General features: G+C 41.3%; 1 protein-coding gene across 2 annotated transcripts; it reads right to left on the bottom strand.

The window, feature by feature from the left end:
- Positions 1-902: 902 nt before the first annotated feature.
- On the bottom strand, positions 903-27,997 carry LOC115144080 (melanopsin-A-like). 2 transcript variants are annotated; one of them, XR_010459305.1, is made up of 7 exons: positions 27,910-27,997; positions 20,430-27,767; positions 11,338-11,471; positions 3,839-4,007; positions 3,253-3,433; positions 2,747-2,815; positions 903-2,528 (listed from the first exon to the last, which is right to left on the bottom strand). XR_010459305.1 is itself a non-coding variant. In XM_065002456.1 (6 exons), exons 3-6 carry the CDS (start codon positions 3,977-3,979, stop codon positions 2,418-2,420), a joined length of 435 nt encoding a protein of 144 aa, XP_064858528.1. In that variant the 5' UTR covers positions 3,980-4,007; positions 11,338-11,471; positions 20,430-26,813; the 3' UTR covers positions 903-2,417. The 2 variants fall into 2 exon arrangements, 1 of the variants encoding a protein (XP_064858528.1); XM_065002456.1 differs by lacking the exon at positions 27,910-27,997 and having other exon boundaries at positions 3,320-3,433; positions 20,430-26,813.

Genomic DNA, 27,997 nt, shown 5'->3' with positions numbered 1-27,997 from the left:
AAAAGGGTAGGTCTTGAAATGCGGGTATATCTTCCCATTCTTAATCCACTACAATGGCAGTTTAATGATTTTAAATGTGTTTTACCATTATGATAGCGTTGTGCCACCAGTAGGATTAGTAAGTAACACTAATGATCGTAACACCGATGACACATTGTGGGTTATTGAGGATTTTCGTAAATTGAGGCCACAGATGCTCAACTCTAAGGTCGTTAACCCTTTAAAAATGATTGCTCATAAAGTGCTATGATTAATCATTTTGCTCACAATGACCGTTACCTTAATTTAAACAGATTAACTCCAGGGACACGTATTATGAACAATAGGATCCTCAACTTGATGACATGCTAAAAGGGTGTGATTAGCTAATAGTATTCTTTAATATAGACCCTCCCCCAATTACAGTTTCCACTGGTGCGAATGCTCAAGGTCCTTCTATACCATTGTAATGAATTATTTTAAGTCGGTAGCAGCAATTACATAAATCTTAGCGACACATATTTGCAATTTTAAAAAAGACATCTGTATACAAAATATGACCTACTTTACTTTATAGCATTCAAAATAATAGATAGATATCTCTAAATATGTCACGACAACTCTGCTCACCACTAGTGGGACAAGCCAATTTGGCTGTGATATTGTGTACACATACACAATGGAAAGTGCATATCTCTCTGCCCATGTCATGCTGTGGCAGAATACATCACACACACACACACACACACACACACACACACACACACACACACACACACACACACAGAGATAGTTTATAATGTGTAATAACTTGCACTCAGGTTAATAAGGAGAGGAGGGACACATGCTAATCCTCATAGAGACAGTGCTGACGTGTACTGTTCACTGTGCCGATGACAAGATGTATTTTCAAAGTCCTGATCCCACATCAGCAAACTTTTATTTTCTATCCAACTTCTCACAACACTCACATACACTGCTGATGGTACATAGTCCATAACCAACCAGATAACAAAACACAGCTGCCAGTAATGCATTTGTTTAGAAAATTACATTTAAAAAACTAAAATAAACCGTTTTACACATCCATCACAAATCTACAATAAACCCTCACCTAATTTAGAACAAAGGTTTTGGGAAATATTTCAATGATATATAACAGCTGAAAAGTTGTTATTTTCCTCAATACAAGACATAAATCAATCAGTTCATCGATATAAGACTTTACAAATCAATCAGCTCATCAACATTCAGAACCACAACTAAATCTGTATTTGCACACCAGAGAGATCATTTACAACCATAGAGTCGACGCGCAGCAGAGAAATACACTGTCCCAAATAATACCCTGTTCCCTACATAGGGCTGTTGTTAAAAGTAGTACACTAGGGAATAGGGTGCCATTTAAATTGGGGCAGGGCCGTGTATGGTGCCGAAATGACGATTAAAACAATTGAGTACACACTCACCTTATCACATACACTTACAATATCTTTATTATCTTATCAATATGGTGCTGTCTGGGGCACTGGGTTAGGACCATATACAGTAGAAACTTCTCCCCTAACCCCCCCCCACACACACACACACACACACTTAGGTGACAGGTCTAAATGGTGATAAGCAATAGACAGTGACCCATTCTGCCATTTCCCTTGAAATGTAGAACGGTAAAAAATAAGAATGAATATTGTAAAAAGAAACTCCCTCGATCCCATAATAATACCAACACAATGCCTTTAATTCCATGAGGGGTAGAAAAACGGTGTATTCTTCAGGGAGAAGGCGAGAAATAGCCTACAGACACTTTGTGTAAATAAATTCAGGAGGGAGGAGAGAAAGTGGGGGAGGAGGGAGGGAAAAGGAGGAGGGAGAAAATGTGGAGAGGAAAACATTGACAATCCTCCATGTTTAAAAACATAAAAAGGAAAGTCACCGACTGAAACTGTTTTCAGATTGTGTTTTCTACAGCTCAATGGAAAACGTCTCTAAATCCACAAATACAAAACACACACGGTGTGAAATGGCTAGCTAGTTAGCAGTGCGTGCTACTAGTGTTTAAATCGGTGACGTCACTCGCTCTGAGACGTTGAAGTAGTTGTTTCCCTTGCTCTGCAAGGAGCAGCAGCTTTTGTGGAGCGATAGGTAACCATGCTTCTTGGGTGACTGTTGATGATGTGTTCAGAGGGTCCCTGGTTTAAGCCCAAGTTGGGGCGAGGAGCGGGATGGAAGCAATACTGTTACACACACACAGACACTAGATACCATGCTGGCAGTGTAGAGCCCTTTAGAGGAGGAGAGAAACGACACACAGACACTAGATACCATGCTGGTAGTGTAGAGCCCTGTAGAGGAGGAGAGAAAGACACACAGAGCTGTGTCATACATTGTCCAATTGCACAACATCCAGCAGTTCTCTCACAACAGACCCCACCCATTTAGGGGATTTCCATAGAGGTGACGATGATGGCAGGGATCGCGTCGTTTAGGCATGTGGAAGGGACACGCCCACTTATGTCTTTAGACTTTTCCTTTCTGACATCTTCCAGCTGCAACAGAGAAAGACAGTGTGGTGTCATTCTCACGGCATAATACTGTCAAACTGATTCATTGATTGATTGACTGGTTGATTGCTAAAGTGTTTAAACTATACAGTACATGTATATACGTCTGCACTCACTAATGGGATAGGCCACTGGACAGAACTATCATTACAGGATTTGCACAGGGCATTGAGAAAACTTGTTTTATTGGCCAGTATACTTACAGTAGCAGGAAGGACAATGGTAAAACCAATGACTTCAGATATGGAGATGTCCTCTGGCTCTGTCAGAGTCTGGAAAGGAAAGACATGGTCAGCATGCACACACACACACACACACACACACACACACACACACACACACACACACACACACACACACACACACACACACACACACACACACACACACACACACACACACACACAGAACAAAAACCCTAACAGTGCAATGTGGGTCATGTGATAGATGTATGTAAATGTTAAGCATCACATGGGGATTACAAGCACCAGATTACAGAACAACTAATGGAGTATTGTGTGTGTGTGTGTGTATGTGTGTGTGTGTGGATTAAATATAGACATCTATAATAAAGAAACTGACATGTCCCATCTCCTATATGGCGAGAGAAAGTAGTGGGGAGCTTTAGCTAAGTGGACTATTGTGATTGTGAAACACACAGTATATTTATGTTCAATACCTAGATACACACACACATTCTGCCACTCACAGTGATGTGTTGCAGGCAGAAGAAAGCAGGGTCAGAGGGGGACTGAGAGGCGGTTTGGACTTTTCACCTTCAGGGAACAATGAACTTTTGACCTCTGAGAGAAGGTAGGGTGGAGCTGGGTGACATCACTAGACACCTGACGACTGGCCGGACGAGAGGAGAGTTCCGCCTCCGTAAGGCCCTGAGACCCCCCCCCCCCACACACACACACACACAAACAAATAATTCAAAGATATACGTTCGATGTTGCACTCATTTACATGTACATTTTAGTCAGTTAGCAGACAGTTAATGCATTCCTCTTAAAGCTAGGTAAGACTACAACATATCACAGTCATAAAATGTGTCCTCGATAAAGCCACTACCAACAAAGTCAATGTTAATAAGAAATGTTTTCAGAAGTTTTCAGAAGATGGGCAGGGACTCAGCTGTCCTGATTTAGGGGGAAGCTCATTCCACCATAGGGGTGCCAGGAAAGAGAATAGCTTTGACTGGGATGAGCGGGAGCTGGCCCATCATAGGGGTGGGAGAGCCAAGAGGACTCAACGTTCCTAAAGTTTAAAGAGAGAGAGGCAGGAAGACTCACTGATTCACTGTTGTACAGGGAGGAGAAGCGGCACTTGCCAGTCTTGCAAGGGTCAGATGTACTGGTGAGGGATGAACGACGGGTGGAGCACATGAAGCTGCTATAACGATCTCTGGTAGGAACACACAGCAACACACCCATACATGGGATGTACTTACTGATTGCCAGCCTGGATGAGAGAGAGAGAGAGAGAGAGAGAGAGAAGATTCATTGCATTGAGCCAGAGAGCTGATGGTAGGTTTAAGGTTGTATAATCTACAGTATAAAAACTCCATCTGACATCTATTTCTAATCATCGTAAAGACTATTAAAGGGTTAGAGATTAGAGGTCACTAGGAACAGAGTAGATACGCATATTAAACTGCCACACCAGTAGAAATCCACTTTTTCGAGCGGAAAAATGAAGGCCAGAGCTTACCCATGATGTTGCACAACGATTTAAATCAAATCCAAATGTATTAGTTGTGTACGCAATTAGGCATCATGGTGTCATAGCGTGTGCAGTGAAATGCTTATGTTACTAGCGCATAACAATTAAATAAAATGTCAATGATTAAAAAGGGGGGAAAAAAATACTAAAAATTAAGAACCGCGGGACCAATCTGATTAACATTCCTAATAACACTGTAGCAGTAATCAAATGCTATCTATAGCACAGGAGGTTGGTGGTTCTTTAATTGGGGAGGACGGGCTCATGGTAATGGCTGGAGCAGAATATGTGGAATGGTATCAAATACATCAAACACATGGATTCCATATGTTTGATGCCATTCCATTCCCACCATACTGGCCATTATTATGAGCCCATACCCACCACCCCAAAAAATATATAAATTGCTTTGTCAATGTGCACAATAATCTGTGCTTCAGTCTGCTCAACTGTTGACAACAACCACAGCTGCAGGTAGCCTATGCACTCTGATCCCATCCAGGCCTGGCCAGGGGAAACTAGCATGTATCTATATGTATCTATAGCCTAAAATAGGCCAATTTATTTGTGTTCTGAGAAAATGTGAAAGTGATCAAATGTGGTTTATAGTCACACTTATGGTGGATAGGCCTTTTTCATCCAAAATGATTGACTGGAATGAATCAGTCATTACAGTAGTGATGACATACTGTATGAGAACCTTTTTAATTACAGATATATAGGCCTACACGATGCAATCCTGCATACAGCGGAGCTCAGACCTGTTCTTTTTTTTGTCCAACTGCAGTTGCTGTCTCGGTCTGTGTAAAGAGTTCTAATGTTTTCATCCTCCCTTGGGCAATGTTTGTCCAGGTGTTTTTTTTGCTGTTGTTTGTTTTAAACCATATGACCAAATGTATGTAGTTCTGTCCTTGAGCCGTTCTTGTTCATTTATGTTCTGTATTGTGTCATGTTTTATATTGTGTGGGCCCCCTGGAAGAGTAGCTGCTGCTTTCGCAACAGCTAATGGGGATCCTAATAAAATACTAAAATAACAGTACCATTACTGAATAGAAGCATAATCTGCTCCCATAATAGCCCATAGAAAAATATGTTTATTTTACAGCTGATGTCATACGCTACAACTAGGGTCCGGAGTTGGTTAGCCTACTACCAGATCAGGAAAAACTGGGTAAGCATATAATGTGAACGTCTAGCAACCCAAAGGTTGAGGGTTGAAATCGCATCATGGACAACAATTTAGCAGCTTTGAAACGACATATTACTTTTTAGCTACTTTGCAACTTCTTAGCATGTTAGCTAACCCTTCTCCTAAACCTTAACCTAACTCCTAACCCTAACCTCAATATAAGTAATATAATAAATAAAAAAATCCCTATCAAAATCTGTCAGTTTCGGCAAGAGATCTGTTTATTTGCAGGGGCTGCATTTCAATCCAATCAATCCAGAGCTAGTTTCCGTCCTCCTCCTGGTACATTGACTTCAATTCAAAACCTAGAAGGCTCATGGTTCACTCCTTTCCATAGACTTACACAGTAATTATGACAACTTCCGGAGGATGTCCTCCAGCCTAACAGAGCTCTTGCAGCATAAACTGACATGTTGTCCACCAAATAAAAGGATCAGAGAATGAATCTAGTACTGAAAGCATAAGCTACAGCTAGCTAGCGCTGCAGTGCATAACATGTGTATTTGACTCAAAGGTAGAGAAACACAATAGTTGAACAGTTTTGAACAAATTAATGTCTTAAAAAATTAAGGAGAAGCAAGATAGATAAGAGAGAGAGCTAGCTATATTTGGTTGTATTTTTTTTACTTTCACTTTCACTTAGCTAACAAATGTAGCTAGCTAGTTTAGCTTAAAAGAAAACACCCGGCTCAAACGGAGAGGGATGTTAGCTAACTGGCTATGGCTATCTAACACTGGAACACTTTCAAGTCAAGGTAAGCTTTTGGTTTTATTAATTTATTGCCACCGAGTGATGTGTTGTGCACTGATGTCCACAAGCGAAGTGAAAAGGTGAGAGGAGAGTGCGTATATAGTTGTGAGAAGGAATTATATATACAATGATGAAAGTGATCCTACTGTTTTTATGTGGCTGCTATGAAAGTGAACTATAGTGGTTCCTCCATTAAAAGTTGCGTCATACTGCGGCACACCTTGCATGCTGCCGCAGCATTCTGTGGCACGTCATTTAATTCTCAAACATTTTTTTTCTGTTACTGCAAGTTATTGCTAGTTTGACCCTCAGAGGGCATCTTTGAGAAGCATTTGATAGTATTGCGTATTGGCATTGCCAGAGAATTTTTTAAAACTTTTTTGTAATAACATAGTATATGGGATTGAGTTTAAGAAATTTGGCTTAATTCATTAGATTAACCTCTTGGGCCTAGGGGGCAGAATTTTCACTTTTGGATAAATAGCATGCCCAATTTCAACTTCCTGCTACTCATGCCAAGAATATAAGATATGCATATTATTCATATATTTGGATAGAAAACACTCTGAAGTTTCTAAAACTGTTTGAATCATGTCTGTGAGTATAGCAGAACTTATGTAGCAGGCAAAACCCCGAGGACTAACTGTTCAGAATCAATTTTTTTTGCCTCTCTCTGTTCCAACTTGTTATTGCCAAGGGATATTTCTTAGGAACCTGTTTTCAGTTCCTACCGCTTCCACTGGATGTCACCAGTCTTTGGAATTTGGTTGAGGTTATTCCTTTGTGCAATGAAGAAGTAGGCTAACTAGGAACTGGGTACACTTTTGTGAGTTGCGCAAGACGTGAAAAGTGGGCTTGTTTGTTTTCATTCCTGTATTGAACACAGACTGCCCAGTCTACAATTTGCTCGATTATTAACATTTAAAAATACCTAAAGTTGCATTACAAAAGTAGTTTGAAATATTTTGGCAAAGTTTATAGGCAACTTATGAAATATTTTGTAGTGACGTTGCGTTTTTTGTAAGCTGTTCTTTTCTAGATCAAACGAGCTTTATAAATGGATATTTTGGATATATATGGATGGAATTAATCGAACAAAAGGACCAATTGTGATGTTTATGGGACATATTGGAGTGCCAACAAAAGAAGCTCAAAGGTAATGCATGTTTTACATTTTATTTCAGCATTTTGTGTAGCGCCTGCAGGGTTGAAATATGCTAACTCCTTTGTTTACTGCTGGTGCAGATGGTGCAGGCTATCAGATAATAGCTTCTTATGCGTTTGCCGAAAAGCATTTTTTAAATATGACATGTTGGCTGGATTCACAACGAGTGTAGCTTTAATTGAGTATCTTACATGTGTGATTTAACCTGTTGCTTCTACTCGGGACGCTTGCGTCCCAACTAGAGCTCTGGAAATGCAAATGCGCTACGCTAAATGCTAATAGTATTAGTTAAAACTCAAAAGTTCATTAAAATACACATGCAGGGTATCGAATTAAAGCTACACTCGTTGTGAATCCAGGCAACAAGTCAGATTTTTAAAATGCTTTTCGGCGAAAGCATGAGAAGCTATTATCTGATAGCATGCAACACCCCAAAAGACCCACAGGGGACGTAAACAAAATAATTAGCATTTCGGCGTTACACAAACCGCACAATAAAATAGAAAACATTCATTACCTTTCACCATCTTCTTTGTTGGCACTCCTAGATGTCCCATAAACACTATTTGGGTCTTTATTTCGATTAAATCGGGCCATATAAAGCCTAGATATCGTTATATGTAGACTGTGTGATAAACGAAAAAAACATTGTTTCAAAACGTAACGTCATTTTTTAAAATTCAAAAAGTCGACGATAAACTTTCACAAAACACTTCGAAATACGTTTGTAATGCAACTTTAGGTATTAGTAAACGTTAATAAGCGATAAAATTCATCAGGAGGCGATGTAAAGATCATTAGCTGTCCGTCTGGAAAAATGTCCGGCTAGAAACTCAACGAAAATATCCGGTCCTAGACCGGAGGAGATACGGTGTCCTGCATGTGTTTGACCAAGAAAAAACTAGAAGGGAAATGACAAGACTCTAGACACCGTGTGGAAGCTGTAGGTACTGCAACCTCAGTCAATTAATTGTGGTTCACCTTTATCAATGGGATCAAGTAGCGCATGGATATATTTTCCCATTTTCAGTGATCAGTTTTTCCTGTGCTTTTCGATGTAAATGCCGTTCTGGTAAAGCCACAGCAGTGATTTAACCAGTTTTTTAAACGTCTGAGTGTTTTCTATCCACACAGACTAAGCAAATGCATATACTATATTCCTGGCATGAGTAGCAGGGCGCTGAAATGTTGCGCGATTTTTAACAGAATGTTCAAAAAAGTAGAGGGTCGACTTAAGAGGTTAATGAAAAGTTTGAATTTTATAGTATTTTATTTGAATCTGGCGCTCTGCATTTTCCCTGGCAATTGGCCAGTTGAGACATTTGCGTTCCGCCTATCCCTAACTAGTTTTAATATTATGGTGTTTCTATTCAGAAAAAAAGAAGAAAAAAAACGAAACCCTTACGGTTTCCGTTAGAATGGAACTGAAAATATGGCGCTGAACAACATGTCGGTCGGCAGTACAGTACTGGGCTATTTAGCTAAAAAAAGTCCCTGTATCGTGCGGACGGGAGACCAGGGTTCAATCCCCCAACAGGGAGGAAGGAGGAGGCTGTCTTTGTTCTTAACTGATTCCACATGTGTTATTTCATAGTTGTGATGTCTTCACTATTATTCTACAATGTAGAAAATAGTAAATATATAGAAAATCCTGGAATGAGTAGGTGTGTCCAAACATTTGACTGGTACTTGCTTAATTAATTTGAATATTATTATGGTGCTTCTATTCCATGACAAGACAAAACCCTCAGGGTTCCGTTAGAATGGAATGGAAAATATGGCGCTGTACAACGTGACAGTTGGGAGTAGGCTACAGGATTGGAGGATTCTAAATGGTTTGCCTTCATTAGACAACTTTGTTCCAATATTTCGGTAAATCAGTGATATTTATTCCCATAGTAATTCGTTATGGATCCATAACTAAATCAACATTGCATTTTGAAAGAGTGTTTTTTATCATTATTTTATTAACCAGATGTGTTTGCGGGGAAAGTAGGAGACTGGGGTTCACATTCCTGTTGGGGAGGGGTGAGTAGGCTGTCCTTGTAAATGAGAATTAGTTCTTAACTGATTCCATATGTGTTATTTCATAGTTGTTTGCGTGTGACTGGGGGTGTATTCATTCCGCCGATTCCGTTGAAAAACATTTCTTAAATGGAAGCAAACAGAACCAAACGGGGATAAACATACCTGAATTTCTCCAATAGAAACTCTCATTTGCAATTGTTGCACTAAAGATTACAATCTAGATCAATTGGATGCAGGCAAGAGTGTGCAAGACGGTATTGAAAGTGTCACTGTCACCTTGATTACTCAAAATTCTCTCGACCGGTGCACCTACAGTTAAAGTCGGAAGTTAACGTACACTTAAGTTGGAGTCATTAAAACTCGTTTTTCAACCATTCCACAAATTTGCTGTTAACAAACTATAGTTTTGGCAAGTCGGTTAGGACATCTACTTTGTGCATGACACAAGTCATTTTTCCAACAATTCCAACTTATATTTCACTGGATCACAATTCCAGTGGGTCAGAAGTTTACATACACTAAGTTGACTGTGCCTTTAAACAGCTTGGAAAATTCCAGAAAATTATGTCATGCCTTTAGAAGCTTCTGATAGGCTAATTGACATCATTTGAGTCAATTGGAGGTGTACCTGTGGATGTATTTCAAGGTCTACCTTCAAAATCAGTGCCTCTTCACTTGACATCATGGGAAAATCAAAAGAAATCAGCCAAGACCTCAGAAAAAAATGGTAGACTTCCAGAAGTCTGGTTCATCCTTGGGAGCAATTTACAAATGCCTGAAGGTACCCCATTCATCTGTACAAACAATAGTACGCAAGTATAAACACCATGGGACAATGCAGCTGTCATACCGCTCAGGAAGGAGACGCTTTCTGTCTCCTAGAGATGAACGTACTTTGGTGCGAAAAGTGCAGATCAATCACAGAACAACAGCAAAGGACCTTGTGAAGATGCTGGAGGAAACAGGTACAAAAGTATCTATATCCACAGTTAAACGAGTCCTATATCAACATAGCCTGAAAGGCCGCTCAGCAAGGAAGAAGCCACTGCTCCAAAACCGCCATAAAAAAGCCAGACTACGGTTTGCAACTGCACGTGGGGACAAAGAACACACTTTTTGGAGAAATGTCCTCTGGTCTGATGAAACAAAAATAGAACAGTTTACCATAATGACCATCGTTATGTTTGGAGGAAAAAGGGGGAGGCTTGCAGCTGAAGAACACCATCCTAACCCTGAAGCACGGGGGTGGCAGAATCATGTTGTGGGGGTGTTTTGCTGCAGGAGGGACTGGTGCACTTCACAAAATAGATGCCACCATGAGGAGGGAAAGTATGTGGATATATTGAAGCAACATCTCAAGACATCAGTCAGGAAGTTAAAGCTTGGTCACAAATGGTTATTCCAAATGGACAATGACCACAAGCATACTTCAAAAGTTGTGGCAAAATGGCTTAAGGACAACAAAGTCAAGATTTTGGAGTGGCCATCACAAAGCCCTAACCTCAATCCTAAAGAAAATGTGTGGGTAGAACTGAAAAAGTGTGTGCGAGCAAGGAGGCCTACAAAACCGACTCAGTTGCAGCTCTGTCAGGAGGAATGGGCCATAATTCACCTAACTGCAACAGAAGTGTGTGTGCATGTATGTTTGTGTTGTGTTGTGTCTGTATGTGTGTGTGTGTGTTAAGTGTGTGCGCGTACGTAGTGTTTGAATGTGTGGGAGTAACAGTGTAGTGTGTGTGTGAGTGACTGTGTATATGGTGTGTATATAAAGTCTAGTAAGTGTGGGTAGTCAGTGAAAAATAGTAATTTGGGAGTTCTGCTTCGCTGGACAGCTCATTGCTGGGTTTCCCTTTGTAGACTTCATTAGTTGACATTAAACCTCCAATAAGTAATTTGCCCTTCTCTCCTAAGGTGTTACCTTCATAACTATGGTTACCTTTTTCTCCAAAGATCCACCTGTTATGCATGCTGTTGATGAAGAAGATGGGGGTCTGAGTCACACACATGAGGAAGTCTGTTAACGCCAGGTTAATAATGAACATGTTGGCCGGAGTACGCAAACTCTTACTCCTAGAGAGAGAGAGAGAGAGAGAGAGAGAGAGAGAGAGAGAGGGAGGTACGGGGGGAGAGAGAGAGAGGAGGGGAAAGAGAGAGTGAAGGTAGAGGAGACAGGGATGGGGAGAGAGGGGGAAGGAGAGGGAGGAAGGGGATTAGTAATCCTACATGCACATTTTCATTATTCTCTTTTTTTCCCCTCTTTGTCAATTTCTGATAAATGACTTGAACCAGTCGCCTGGACGAATAGAATGGGACAGTACGTTCGGCTTGAGCACGCAAAAGTTAACTTCCTCCAATAGACCTGAGTCTGTAGCCCTTGGTAACTGTGGATAGGACCCCAGGCAAGATTGTGCACCAGTTGTCTACTCTCTTAGCGAGCAGCCCACGGGTGAGGCTGACTCTTGCTCACCAGTGGAGTATGGCTCCCACTAGTGGTGGCAGTGTGAGTTGCTCTTCAATAGTATTTTTGCTCTGTGCCATTGGCAAGACGCCTGGTTGCTACAGAGATGGACTCCCTCAGACTTCCTTGAGAGCGAATGCATATTTGTATTTATTAAGGATCCCCATTAGCTGCTGCCACTCTTCCTTGGATCAGCAACATTAAGGCAGTTATATCAAATTTAAAATATTACATGACAAACGTAAAAGTATAAATAATTTCACATTCCTTATATTTAAGCAATATAAGTAACCATTTTCTTGTTTTTTAAATTTATTTACGGATAGCCAGGGGCACACTCCAACATTCGGACATCATTTACAAACAAAGCATTTGTGTTTAGTGAGTCCGCCAGATCAGAGGCAGTAGATTACCAGGGATGTTCTCTTGATAAGTGCATGAATTGGACCATTTTCCTGTCCTGCTAACCATTCAAAATGTAACGAGTACTTTTGGATGTCAGGGAAAATGTATGGAGTAAAAAGTACATACTTTTCATTAGGAATGTAGTAAAGTAAAAATTGTCTAAAATAAAAATAGTAACGTAAAGTACAGATACAAAACAAAAACGACTTAAGTAGTACTTCAAAGTATTTTTACTTAAGTACTTTACACCACTGCGTGAAGGATATACTGATTTCTCGGGAACCCCATCATTTACGTGAAGAAAATGGGAGTTTGTAGGGGGGCGAGTAATCTCCCACTTCCATCCGTTCTATTGGCCAACGTGCAATCATTGGAAAATAAAATCGATGACCTACGATCAAGATTATTCTACCAACAGGACATTAAAAACTGTAATATCTGATGTTCCACTGAGTCGTGGCTGAAAGACGACATGGACAATATAGAGCTGGCGGGCTTTTCCATGTACCAGCAGGACAGAGAAGCTACGTCTGGTAAGACGAGGGGTGGGGATGTGTGTCTATTTATCAATAACAGCTGGTGCGCAATGTCTCATTTTAAAGAAGTCTGAGGTAGAGAACCTTATGATAAGCTGTAGACCAAACTATCTACCAAGAGAGTACTCCTCTATATTATTCGTAGCCGTCTATTTACCACCACAAACCGATGCTGGCACTAAGACCGCACTCAACCAACTCTATAAGGCCATAAGCAAACAAGAAAATGCTCATCTAGAAGCAGAGCTCCTAGTGGCCGGGGACTTTAATGCAGGCAAACTTACATCTGTTTTACCTCATTTCTACCAGCATGTCACATATGCAACCAGAGGGAAAAAAACTCTAGATATTTAGCCAATATTGATCAGAGTTACCTTGTCCTATGGATATCTACACAGTTATAACATTGGCACAGTGGTGTAAGCCTACACGAAACACAGACCTTATTTTAAGTGAATCTAAAAATATCCTATGGAATAAATTAATGAAGGAACCGCTTTCCAGATTTTGCTAGGTGTCATGGGAATTATGACTCGCACTTTGGTAGTCAATTCTTACCATGTCCATTATTAAAATAGGATTTCCTGCATATAGAAATTACAGTTTTTGTTTTCAACATTCATCACAGGCAACTTAAACTATATTTGTACTCAAACAGTTGAGAGTATTTGTCTCCTAAGCAGACTCTCCAGTAACATTGTCACTTCAGAGCTGTGTGTGTGTTTTACAGATGGCAGAGAAAAGCAGAGCACCAGTGTGGGACTATTACATGGAATTGGCACCAGGGATAGCAAGGTGTCTTATTTGTGATAAAGATAAGCATGGGGTCAGCAACGGCTAAATCAAGAAATACCACCAATCTGTGGAATCACCTTAAGAACATTAACTTAAGGGGGCTGAATAATTTTGCACGCCCAATATTTCAGTTTTTGATTTGTTAAAAAAGTTTGAAATATCCAATAAATGTCGTTCCACTTCATGATTGTGTCCCACTTGGTGTTGATTCTTCACAAAAAAATACAGTTTTATATCTTTATGTTTGAAGCCTGAAATGTGGCAAAATGTCGCAAAGTTCAAGGGGGCCGAATACTTTCGCAAGGCACTGTATATACACATTTTTTATCAAATCGGCTGATTAATCGGTATCTGCTTTTTTTTGGTCTTCCAATAATTGGTATCGGTGTTGAAAAATCATAATCGGTCAACCTCTACTACATACAGTCGGTTACTCCCCAAGCATTACGACCAGAAATACTACTTTCCCGAATTGGATCATTTGTTCGTACCCCCCAGGGCAATTGAGCTTATTGCGGAGGCTGCTCCAAAACACAGCCAGCGGACAAGAGGTATTCAGAGTGGACTTTTAATCTGACTCAGGAGGCATACACACCATCCACTGCTTCATAGTATATTCATCGCTAATGTTCAGTCACAGGATAATAATGTAGACAAGCTCAGGGCAAGGATCTCCTTCCAGAGAGACATCAGAGATGGTAACACTCTTTTTCACAGAAACATGGCTCTCTTGAGATATACTGTCCCCATCCATACAGCCATCTGGGTTCTCAGTGCATTGCACAGACAGGAATAAACAACCCTCTGGGAAGAAGAAAGGCGGGGGTGTATGTTTCATGATTAACTACTCATGGTGTGACTGTGATAACATACAGAAACTCAAGTCCTTTTGTTCACCTGACCTAGAATACCTCACACTCAAATGCTGACTGTATTACCTCGTCGGTTATAGTAACAGCCGTGTATTTTCCCCCTCAAGCCGATACCACGACGGCCCTCAAAGTATTACACTGGACTTCATGCAAGCTGGAAACCACATATCCTGAGGCTGCATTTATAGTAGCTGGGGATTTTAACACAGTAGGTTTGAGGAAAACACTACTGAAGTTCTACCAACACATTGACTGTAGTACTCGCGCTGGTAAAACATTGGACTACTGCTACAGAATGCCTACAATACCCTCCCCCGCCCTCCCTTCGGCAAATCTGATCAGTACTCCATTTAGGTAGAAACTCAAACAGGAAGTACCCCTGTTAAAGTATTTTCAAAGCTGGTCTGACCAATTGCAATCCATGCTTCAAGATTGTTTTGATCATGTGGACTGGGATACGTTCCGGGTAGCCTCTGAGAATAACATTGAGGAATACACGGATACGGTGACTGAGTTCATCATGAAGTGTATAGTCGTTCCCACTGTGACTATTAAACTAGAAAAAACAGAAACCGTGGCTAGAATGCAGCATTCGCGCAAAACTGAAAGTGCTAACCACCGCATTTAACCATGGCAAGGTGACTGTGAATATGGCCGAATACAAACAGTGTAGTTATTCCCTCCATAAGGCAATCAAACAGGCTAAAAGTCTGTACAGAGACAAAGTGGAGTCGCAATTTAACGGCTCAGACTTGAGACATACGTGGCAGGGTCTTACAGACAATCACGGTCTACAAAGGGAAAACCAGCCACGTCGTGGACATCTTGCTTCCGGCAAGCTAAACACGTTCAAGCTAAACACACACAGTGCCACGGACACAGCCTGCTAACAAGGACTTTTGGCTCTCCTTCTCCATGGCCGACATGAGTAAGACATTTTAAGAGTGTTAACCCTCGCAAGGTTGCCGGCCCAGACGGCATCCCTAGCCGCGTCCTCAGATCATGTGCAAGTGTTTACGGACATACTAAATATCTTTAGCTGCAATGACTGCAACCACATGCTTCCTGTAGTTGTTGATCAGTCTCTGACATCGCTGTGGGGGAATTTTGGCTCACTCTTTCATGCAGAACTGCTTTCAAATCTGCGACATTTGTGGGTTTTCCAGCATGAACTGCTCGTTTCAAGTCCTGCCACAACATGACCAGGCCAATCCAAAACTATCCATTTTCATGTAGACTTGATTGTGTGTTTGATCTGATCAAAAATATGCAAACGTTAGAAAGGGGGCAAAGACTTTTTCACGGCACTGTGTACATGACGTTTTTGGAGAGGTGCGGATGCTGCCACACTGGGCACCCAGGGAGCTGTTGTCGTGGGGGGTTAATTGCCTTGCTCAAGGGCACAACGGCAGGCAATTGCATATATGATTTGATACCAGAAACCCTATGGTTGCCAGCTCATTTTCAGACAGATTTTTCATGTCAGACCCGAGATTCGAACTGGCAATCCGCCAGCTTGCCTCTCTAAATGCTAGGTTACTTGCTGCCCATGGATGGTTAACACAGTGCTAGCCTGGAAAAGCTAACCTCTCAACAATGGAAAAACTGTATATATAGTGTTCGCCATGTGGGCTAGTTGATTAGCTAGTTAGTCTGTCTGCCACCCATTGAAAATCATAAAATGATTAGTATAAATCAAAACATCAGCTTCAATTAAAGTCAAAAGGTTTGACAGCAACACGTTATAAAATTCAAGTCAGATGGTAACATGTTTTTGTTGTCCCAATACCTTGGCATTGGGTCTATGAACTGACATACACTGCTCAAAAAAATAAAGGGAACACTAAAATAATACATCCTAGATCTGAATGAATGAAATATACTTAATAAATACTTTTTTCTTTACGTAGTTGAATGTGCTGACAACAAAATCACACAAACTATCAATGGAAATCAAATTTATCAACCCATGGAGGTCTGGATTTGGAGTCACACTCAAAATAAAAGTGGAAAACCACACTACAGGCTGATCCAACTTTGATGTAATGTCCTTAAAACAAGTCAAAATGAGGCTCAGTAGTGTGTGTGGCCTCCACGTGCCTGTATGACCTCCCTACAACGCCTGGGCATGCTCCTGATGAGGTGGCGGATGGTCTCCTGAGGGATCTCCTCCCAGACCTGGACTAAAGCATCCGCCAACTCCTGGACAGTCTGTGGTGGATGGAGCGAGACATGATGTCCCAAATGTGCTCAATTGTGCTCAATTGGATTCAGGTCTGGCAGCAGAATGTTCTCCACAGCATCTCCAGACTGTCACGTCTGTCACATGTGCTCAGTGTGAACCTGCTTTCATCTGTGAAGAGCACAGGGCGCCAGTGGCGAATTTGCCAATCTTGGTGTTCTCTGGCAAATGCCAAACGTCCTGCACGGTGTTGGGCTGTAAGCACAACCCCCACCTGTGGACGTCGGGCCCTCATACCACCCTCATGGAGTCTGTTTCTGACCATTTGAGCAGACACATGCACGTTTGTGGTCTGCTGGAGGTCATTTTGCAGGGCTCTGGCAGTGCTCCTCCTTGCACAAAGGCGGAGGTAGCGGCCCTGCTGCTGGGTTGTTGCCCTCCTACGGCCTCCTCCACGTCTCCTGATGTACTGGCCTGTCTCCTGGTAGCGCCTCAATGTTCTGGACACTACGCCGACAGACACAGCAAACCTTCTTGCCACAGCTCGCATTGATGTCCCATCCTGGATGAGCTGCACTATTTGAGCCACTTGTGTGGGTTGTAGACTCCGTCTCATGCTACCACTAGAGTGAAAGCACCGCCAGCATTCAAAAGTGACCAAAACATCAGCCAGGAAGCATAGGAACTGAGAAGTGGTCTGTGGTCACCGCCTGCAGAACCACTCCTTTATTTGGGGTGTCTTGCTAATTGCCTATAATTTCCACCTGTTGTCTATTCCATTTGCACAACAGCATGTGAAATGTATTGTCAATCAGTGTTGCTTCCTAAGTGGACAGTTTGATTTCACAGAAGTGTGATTGACTTGGAGTTACATTGTGTTGTTTAAGTGTTCCCTTTATTTTTTTAAGCAGTGTAATAAAAGAACAATTGACCCATCAATCTGTTCGTTTAAATTTAAGATATTGTATCAAATACTTGCTACAAAAAGGATGCTCAACAGCATTGAACAGTCAGCCTTGTTCAGACTGCCATAAGGAAACAGAATCAATAGAACATCATTTCTGGTACTGTCCATCGGTGGCTCGTTTTCAGAGTCAGGTCCAGGAATGGTTGTTATGTCAAACAGTATTGTTAGGGGATCTGAAAAACCACAATCAGTTAATGGTAAATATCATGATACTTTTGGGTATTTATTTTTAGGGCAATATCGGAAAGAAAATACAAATAGAGAGGTTCAGGACCTTTGTAAATTATCATAGTAAAATGGATTTATTGCAAAAGGAAATAGCAAAATGGAATTATACTGGGAAAGATGGGTTAATCTGTGGACATTGGAGGTAGCAGTAGAAGTATTGTTCGCCGTTAGTTTACTCCAATTATGGTAGGGAAGGGGGGAAAAGTATATATACAAATATTTTTTAAATTAGAGGGATTAGAAATTATGCAAACAATTCAATTGATAGATCCTACAATCTGTCTGCAATATGTCACTTTTCGATGACCTGACCAAATTCACATAGAAATTTGAATTATAAATCTGTCACTCATTGAAAGAAAATCTAAGAAGCGGTAGACCTGTTCTATGTGAGCTATTTCTATGCTTCCTGTTTAAGTTTTTACTTTCGGTTTTGTATACCAGCTTCAAACAGCTGAAAATATAATACTTTTGGTTATTTAAAGGATATTTAACAGGAGTTTAGATGGTATAACTGAAATTAGGCAAACTATTAGAATTTTTGCAACCAGTGACCTGCATATTGCACATTTTAAAGCTGATCTACCCCCCAAAAATAAAATATATATTTTTAAATAATAAATAAAAAACACTGGAGGTGTTGTTTTAACACTGTAGGGTGGATAAGCTATATATTTCCCAGCATGCCTTTCAAATTAAGATGAGAGATACCCACCAATGACTGTTTGTTAGTGACAGAGACATGGTTGTAGCGTTCAACTTCTATTACTGAATACTTCACAAAAAGACTACCTAAGTGAATGGTAGTAGAATGGCCTTACTGAAGAGCACAGTGACTTTCACCATGGCACTGTCATAGGATGCCACATTTCCAACAAGTTAGTTTGTCAAATGTATGCCCTGCTAGAGTTGCCCCGGTCAACTGTAAGTGCTGTTATTGAGAAGTGGAAACATCTAGTAGCAACAATTGCTCAACCGCTAAGTGGTAGGCCGCCCAAGCTCACAGAACGGGACTCTCCGAGTGCTAAAGAATGTAGCATGTCAAAATAGTCTGTTCTCGGATGTAAACCTTACTACCAAGTTCCAAACTGCCTCTTGAAGCAACGTCAGCACAATAACTGTTCGTCGGGAGCTTCATGAAATGGGTTTTCATGGCCGAGCAACCATAACACAAGCCTAAGATCACAATGTGTAATGCCTAGCATCAGCAGGAGTGGTGTAAATCTCGCCACCGTTGGACCCTGGAATCATGTTCTCAGGAGTTATTTTCTTTCATCCGTTATTTAATCAGGCAAGTTGACTGAGAACATATTCTCATTTACAGCAACAACCTGGGGAATAGTTACAGGGGAGAGGAGGGGGATGAATGAACCAATTGTAAGCTGGGGATGATTAGGTGACCATGATGGTATGAGGGACAGCCTGGGAATTTAGCCAGGATACCAGGGTTAACACCCCTACTCTTATGATAAGTGCCATGGGATCTTTAATGACCTCAGAGAGTCGGGACACCCGTTTAACGTCCCATCCGAAAGATGGCACCCTAGCGTCCCCAATCACTGCCCTGGGGCATTGTGATATTTTTTTAGACCTGAGGAAAGAGTGCCTCCTACTGGCCCTCCAACACCACTTCCAGCAGCATCTGGTCTCCCATCCAGAGACTGACCAGGACCAACCCTGCTTAGCTTCAGAAGCAAGCCAGCAGTGGGATGGAGGGTGGTAAGATGCTGGCAAATGATGATGGAGTGATGATTCACACTTCACCATCTGGCAATCCGACGGATGGTTTGGCGGATGCCAGTTGAACGCTATCTGTCCGAATGCATAGGCCGCTTAGTTTCAGTGAAGGGAAATCTTAACGCTACAGTGGACAATGATATTTGAGATGATTCTGTGCTTCCAACTTTGTGGCAACAGTTTGGGGAAGGCACTTTCCTGTTTCAGCATGACAATGCCCCCTTGCGAGATTCGAGATTGTTGTGGAAGAATTTGACTGGCCTGCACAGAGCCCTGACGCCGACTGCGAGCCAGGCCTAATCGCCCAACATCAGTGCCCGACCTCACTAATGCTCTTGTGGCTGAATGGAAGCAAGTGCTCGCAGCAATGTTCCAACATCTAGTGCAAAGCCTTCCCAGAAAAGCGGAGGCTGTTATTGCAGTAAAAGGGGGTCAACTCCATATTAATATCCATGATTTTGGAATGAGATTTTCGACGAGCTTTTGGTCATGTAGTGTATCTCTCAGCCATAGGAGACACACTTCAGAACAAACTTCCTTTTGATATATTTGGGGGATTATCTGTTGTTCCATGTAGTGAATCTGTTATTTAAGGCATTTGTGTGGGCTTATAGCAGTAGGGCCAGAAATACTTTTTCATCAATTTTTTGTATTTTATATATTTGTTCAATACTTCCATGTAGCTTAGTCGAACACCCCCCCCCCCCCCCACAGCTTAGACTGATGGGTTAAAGAAACACGACAGCATTCTAATGAAGGTGCATACCTGTTTCATAACAAGCCTATTAAAGGTGGTATCGACAAAGTGATATAGCACCCATATTGGTTGATTGGTTGATGGTTATTACCTGCAGAAGGTGTACATGATGAGGAAGTTTCCCACCATGCCTGTGTTGCCTACAGCAAAGATGACGGAGCCAAGGGTGTGATGGTGGTGGTCTGGGACGTCCACCATTGGGAAGGGCCCCGACCCAGCATTGCGACCTAGAGTGTAAGAGACGGGATTGTATTTATGAAACTAATAGAAACTACAAAAGTGTTTGCTCCTCTTTAAGTGTGTTTCACGGTAATTAACTCAATGAGACACCATCACGATTTTGACCTCTACCCCCTTTTAAACATTGTATTCAACATCACGTTTGACCTACAGACTTATTGGTTGTGCCATTGAATTAGTCTATTTCTTCTGCATTCATTAGTACTCCACAGTTGTCACTGACTAGTTGCATATTCATATCCTACTGAGCAAACCATTTCTGTACTTACAGCATTCATATAAATTCATTTTTATCAGGTTTTGACATTTGCCAATAAAACTCATGAATGCAACCGTTTATGGTCAGTGCCATTTAAGAGAAAGGAAGATGATTTATGAGCATTACCTTATTTCTATTACAGCATATTGGATGACTGGATGACATATTCCATTCACCCAGTTCAATGTAACAGCGATAGGTTTAGGCTACTACATGATACTCAAATTTTCCCTATACCCATCATGAGGTTGCTACAACCTAGCCTACGAATGAAAGTCTACAATGTAGGTGCACACAGGTTTGAGGTGACAGACAGTGCCATTCAATACCGCCTTGCACTCTCTTACCTGCATCTAGCTGATATAGGGTGTAATCATTAGTCCAACAGCTGCAAACGAGAGTTGATATTGAACAAATTAATGTGTGCTTACCCGGTTTTCTTCCGTTTAAGAAACGTTTTTCAACAGAATCGGCAGAATGAATACACCCCTAATCACGCGTAAACACAGGTCACTTTCATAGCAGCCACGTTGTATTCCTTCTCGCATCCATGCGCTCTCCTCCTCTCACCTCTTCCCTTCGCTTGTGGACTTCAATGCCAACACATCAGCTGTATGTGACCTGGCGAAAAAACCTTTCCAAGCCAAACCGCTAAACAAAGCGTACATCGTTGTCACCATATTATCTAAAGTAACATCATAGTCAGCATAGCTAATAGAATTAAGGCATTAGTAAGCCTGCAGTAATATTAGTGTACAGTCAGTAAGCAGTGACACCGGCGAGTCTGTGGCAATAAATTAGTAATACCAAAAGCTTACCTTGACATGGAAGAGTTCGTGTTGTGGTGGAAAGTCATAGCATCCCTCTGTTTAAGCAGGGTGTTTCCGTAGGCTAAACTAGCTAGCTGCATTTGCTAGCTAAGTAAGTGAAACTGAAAAAGAAATGACAATCTCTGTCTCTATTTCGGTCTTGCTTCTCCTTCATTTTGGAAGAAATTAAATTTGTTCAAAACTGTTCAACTCTGCTTTTATTTGTTTGCGCAGGCTGTACACACTTCATCAGGCTCTCATTCACATTTTGACAAGCACTTAATAATTCCTCAAATGTCCTGCGGTATCCCCTTTGTGTGACCATAATGCCCCCTAAAAAAAAAGCCATGCCTTTTGCGGGCAGTGGCTGTTGTGCCCTTGGGGTGAATATAATCATTATAATTCCCTTCTCCCGGCTGCATGATCCAAAGCACCTCTCACTCAAGTGGCTCTCCTTCACATGATTGGCTTTTTCTCACAGGCTACAAGTGAAGACATACACATATTGGAGCATATTGGAGATATTAGAAGAACTGTCCATATTTACTTTTCATCAGCCAACAAGATGGGTCGGCCTAACAAACAGCAAAAACACTAGCCTATATCAATCTACTATACCCCATAGTACAAAAGTTTACCTATTCTATTCTGTGCAAGAAATAAATATTCCAAACAAGTCTGGGGCAGTTGTGGGATGGGATAGATCCCAAATTAATACAACCACTAGCTTCAAAATATATGTTTTAAGCAATGTGGCTGACACAACAGATTTAGAACGTTTAGCTTAAAATGTTGATAAACTATTGCTCTATTTCGTGACATTATAAGTGCAGCAATGCTCACATTGCAGTAGGCTATAAGCGCAAACTTTCCATTAGCAGGAAAACACCAATCTCAAAAGTGACCGCAAATCCGATTATCCATGTCATGCTTTTATTAGAAATCAAATTAGCCACATGCGCCGAATACAACCTTACCATAAAATGCTTTCTTACAAGCCCCTAACCAACAATGCAGTTCAATAAATAGAGTTTAGTTTATTTAGTTAATATTTTCTTGAGTAGCACAATAAAATAACAATAATGAGGCTACATGCAGGGGGTACTGGTACAGAGTCAATGTGCGGGGGTACAGGTTAGTCGAGGTAATTTGTACATGTAGGTAGGGGTAAAGTGATTAAAAGTGTATTTTTATGGTGAAAATGATCTTCCCCAAACTTGAAACTCACGTGCTGCGTATGTACAGTATGCCAGTTAATCCGCTTTACAATGGGTGTAGAGCCTAATGTGCTTAATTGTAAGAAGTTATTTGGCCACTTTAGTTGTGATACAAACCTTATCAAAACATAGGCCTATGGGCAAGGCTACATGAGGTGTGGGACTATGAGTCGAAAAAGTCACAAAAAAAGGCATGCGTTTCTTGCCTTACTGCACACAAGCTGGGCATCATTCACAATTGATATTATACAGTCGGAAGTTAACATACACCTGAGCCAAATACATTTAAACTCAGTTTTTCACAATTCCTGATATTTAATCCTAGTAAACATTCCCTGTTTTACGCCAGTGAGGATCACCACTTTATTTTAAGAATGTCAGAATAATTTGTCAGAATGATTTATTTCAGATTTTATTTCTTTCATCACATTCCTAGTGGGTCAAAAGTTTACATACACTCAATTAGTATTTGGTAGCATTGCCTTTAAATTAACTTGGGTCAAACATTTCGGGTAGGCTTCCACAAGCTTCCTACAATAAGTTGGGTGAATGTTGGCCCATTCCTCCTGACAGAGCTGGTGTAACTGAGTCAGGTTTGTAGACCTCCTTGCTCACACACGCTTTTTCAGTTCAGCCCACAAATTGTCTATAGGATTGAGGTCAGAGCTTTGTGTTGTCTACTCAAATACCTTGACTTTGTTGGCCTTAAGCCATTTTGCCACAGCTTTGGAAGTATGCTTGGGGTTATTGTCCATTTGGAAGACCCATTTGCGACCAAGCTTTAACTACCTGATTGATGTCTTGATGTTGCTTTAATATATCCACATAATTTTCCGTCCTCATGACGCCATCTATTTTGTGAAGTGCACCAGCTCCTCCTGCAGCAAAGCACCCCCACAACATGATTCTGCCACCCCCAGCTTCACGGTTGGGATGGTGTTCCTCGGCTTGCAAGCATCCCTCTTTTTCCTCCAAACATACAGTGGGGCAAAAAAGTATTTAGTCAGCCACCAATTGTGCAAGTTCTCCCATTTAACAAGATGAGAGGCCTGTAATTTTCATCATAGGTACACTTCAACTATGACAGACAAAATTAGAAGAAAAAAAATCCAGAAAATCACATTGTAGGATTTGTAATGAATTTACTGCAAATTATGGTGGAAAATAAGTATTTGGTCAATAACAAAAGTTTCTCAATACTTTGTTATATACCCTTTGTTGGCAATGACAGAGGTCAAACGTTTTCTGTAAGTCTTCACAAGGTTTTCACACACTGTTGCTGGTATTTTGGCCCATTCCTCCATGCAGATCTCCTCTAGAGCAGTGATGTTTTGGGGCTGTTGCTGGGCAACACAGACTTTCAACTCCCTCCAAAGATTTTCTATGGGGTTGAGATCTGGAGACTGGCTAGGCCTTGAAATGCTTCTTACGAAGCCACTCCTTCGTTGCCCGGGCGGTGTGTTTGGGATCATTGTCATGCTGAAAGACCCAGCCACGTTTAATCTTCAATGCCCTTGCTGATGGTAGGCTTTGTTACTTTGGTCCCAGCTCTCTGCAGGTCATTCACTAGGTCCCCCCGTGTGGTTCTGGGATCATTTTGACCCCATGCGGTGAGATCTTGCATGGAGCCCCAGATCAAGGGAGATTATCAGTGGTCTTGTATGTCTTCCATTTCCTAATAATTGCTCCCACAGTTGATTTCTTCAAACCAAGCTGCTTACCTATTGCAGATTCAGTCTTCCCAGCCTGGTGCAGGTCTACAATTTTGTTTCTGGTGTCCTTTGACAGATCTTTGGTCTTGACCATAGTGGAGTTTGGAGTGTGACTGTTTGAGGTTGTGGACAGGTGTCTTTTATACTGATAACAAGTTCAAACAGGTGCCATTAATATAGGTAACGAGTGGAGGATAGAGGAGCCTCTTAAAGAAGAAGTTACAGGTCTGTGAGAGCCAGAAATCTTGCTTGTTTGTAGGTGACCAAATACGTATTTTCCACCATAATTTGCAAATAAATTCATTAAAATCCTACAATTTGATTTTCTGGATTTTTTTCCCTCATGTTGTCTGTCATAGTTGAAGTGTACATATGAGGAAAAATACATGCCTCATCTTTTTAAGTGGGAGAACTTGCACAATTGGTGGCTGACTAAATACTTTTTTGCCCCACTGTAACAAATGGTCATTATGGCCAAAAAGTTATATTATTGTTCCATCAGACCAGAGGACAATGGTCCTACCCAGCAGAGGCTGAGGGGTAATCTCCGAGCTAACAGCACTAACAGGGTAAACCTGGGTTTACAGCAGTAACAGGCACCTAATCATACCTACATGCTGTGGGTTGGTACAGAGAAGGACTGCTACCAACAGTCAGCCAAGATGGCTGTTAGTGCCTGTCCTTCCTGCTGGATCGGGATCGAACCCGGGTCTGTAGTGACACCTATAGCACTGTAGCAGTGCCTTACACCACTGCGCCACGCAGGAGGCCCCTTTGTAGTCAAAAGGTTTCTGACTCATATCGATGCCACATAAGCTGTTTTCAAAGCGTTACTTGCTTTTTAGGGACAGTCACTCTTTAATCAAATGGTTTCCCAGCTTGTAAGTAAACGTTTCACTCTAAAGTCTGTTTTTTCGGCACGTGACAAAACACCATTTGATCTGATCCAGAGTGCCAGTGCCCCTTCTAGAAGTAGTGTGACCTACACAGATAATTCCTTCAGGCAGGACAGTGCAGACAGTGCAAGGTGTGTGTAGACTTTCACTAGCGACTGGAAAAGAGTCATCCAGGGACTCACCTCTCCATTTCACCATAGAGTTTTTTGCGGACTGGAGTCTGCAGAAACACTACAGTGAATACTGTTAGAGTTGCGTAAATTCGAATCTGGTATCAGGATAAATATAACAATGAGTCACCGATTATATACTATGCAACTTTCGTATATACGGGCTCACTGTAATACCACGCAGGGCAGAACAGAGAACTGACAAGATGTATGTAAACAGTGTTCGTAGAGAATGGGCGTGGTTTAGACTCACCCAGCCTATTATTGATTGTTGTCGTACGAGCTGGTACCAGCCCCAGGGCGCTCCAGTTGATAGATGTAACTTGCTGTGAAGAATATCTATGCGCTCATGCTCGATACGTTATCTCGTACCTGGCTCCTGTTATCTAACAAAAGACCGCTTGTAGTGTACTGTAGTGTTTTTGCGGACTGTAGTATCCTGTAGTGTTTACGGTTGTGTTTTTGGGCACATTACTGTAGTATTCACTAAAGTGTTTTTGTTGCATTATCTTTGACATAGAAGTGGGAAGCCTTCTCCTTGAGGAAACATACTGCAGAAATACTAAAAGAGCAAATGTTCCATAACCTGTAGGTCTGAGTTCTGAACAGAGAGTTCAGCGCTTCTGCTCTGTTCTTTAACCATAGGGAACACAATACATGGTCAGTACTTGTCATGTAGGTTTCTCACTTACAGGTGGCAAAAATTGGGATATGGGGGCAGGGTACTGTACATATAGTACGTCCTGATGTGACGACCCTCCCACTCTGTCTGCCGTATTATGTCTTTGTTCTTGTTTCCTTATTAGGATGCCGGGGGGCGGAGTTGGGAGGGTCGTCAGCTTCATGGGAAACACCTGGGCCAGGTGTCTCCCAGGATAAATAGACCTCTTCCACATTCATGGAAGAGACTCTCTCCATGCAGACACCTTTATGGATTTTGTTGTGTTTCTTGGTGGTTTTTGGGTTGTTTGCGACAGCACCTTTCAACACCCTGCATTATCACATTCATGCATGCAAAACACTCACTTACACTACTGATTACACACACCATTGTATATTTTCCTTAGTTGCTTTAGTTAATAAATATATATTTTGTTAATCCTTATCTCCACGTTGTCTCCCTTTGTTACGGGCTTTGAGCCGGTTCGTGACACTGACTCCTGACACTTGTTAAATCAAACTTTATTAGAATTGCGTTTAAAATCTTGATACATTTTAGAACACACATTTTGAAACAAAATGAAACACATATTGCTGGGGAAATTCACAGGGACCACCACCTTTTTGCTTTAAGCACCTTTATTATTGGGAAAGTGATAAACTATAACCAAAGCAAGATAATGATGATGGTGAGCACTTATGAATGCATTTTTCATACAAGCTCAAAAAACAAACATTAAAAGGTAAAAGATACAACATTCAAATAATAAGGTGAGAGGAACAGCAGGCTTTATTATAACTGTTCGTCAAATTATACATCCCGTAAAATAATGTTTCTCTTCTGATCTGCCCTGGAATGTTTAGTGCTTCCCGTTACCTCCTTCCACCTCTTCCTTTATTTCCACCTTTATAGCTTCCTGTTTTATGTCTTCCTCTTTTATGTCCTCGCTCTCTCTTTTCCTCTGCTCTCCTCTTTCCTCAATGCCTAGCTCTGCCATTTTCTTCAAGACATCCTCTGTCGTCCCGACGCTCTGTCTCACTCGCTCTCTCAAGGCTGGGAAATCATTTGGGAATATCATTAACGTCTCACTATTATCCTGCACCATGATTATCCCAGTAGTATAATACACATTTATAGTGCCTGCCTTCGTTTTCAGTTGTTTGAAATATTCCTTAGATCTTTCATCCCACTGTTTTCCCTCAGGATAGTGTTTCAGTATTTCCTCTTCCCATATAGAAACATTTGTTGTGTAGAAAATGAGGTCGCATGGAGCCTTTTTTCTTTCATCACGATATAAAGTCTCTGGCTTTCCCTGCAAAATCTTTTTTTTATATATTTTCTTTTCCTTTTCATCTGTCATCCCCTCAGGATAGGGGATGAGGGGGGGCAATATGTTCTGTTGTTTTACCTCTGCCATTTCTAGATGTGGCAACTAGATTTCCTTTGACTGTTTGTTTACTACCACCTGTAATAAAGATGTTCATGTATTTATTATCTAGGTCACTCATTAACAACATATTCTCTTTCACAAAAAAGCCAGGTTAAATATTAGGAGCAGGGCCCTGTATTTCCTTGACTAATATTGGAAGTCTTTCATCTGTACTCACTCTGGAGCTGTGTGTCCGCTTTCTCGGTCTGTAGAGGATCTGTGTTAGTTCAGTTCTGAAGCCTTTTCCTCTTCCTTTAACAACCTCG

This window comes from Oncorhynchus nerka, linkage group LG16 (assembly GCF_034236695.1).
Source record: "Oncorhynchus nerka isolate Pitt River linkage group LG16, Oner_Uvic_2.0, whole genome shotgun sequence".
Classification (NCBI taxonomy): Eukaryota; Metazoa; Chordata; class Actinopteri; order Salmoniformes; family Salmonidae; genus Oncorhynchus; species Oncorhynchus nerka.
This window is presented reverse-complemented; position numbering and strand designations above follow the sequence as displayed.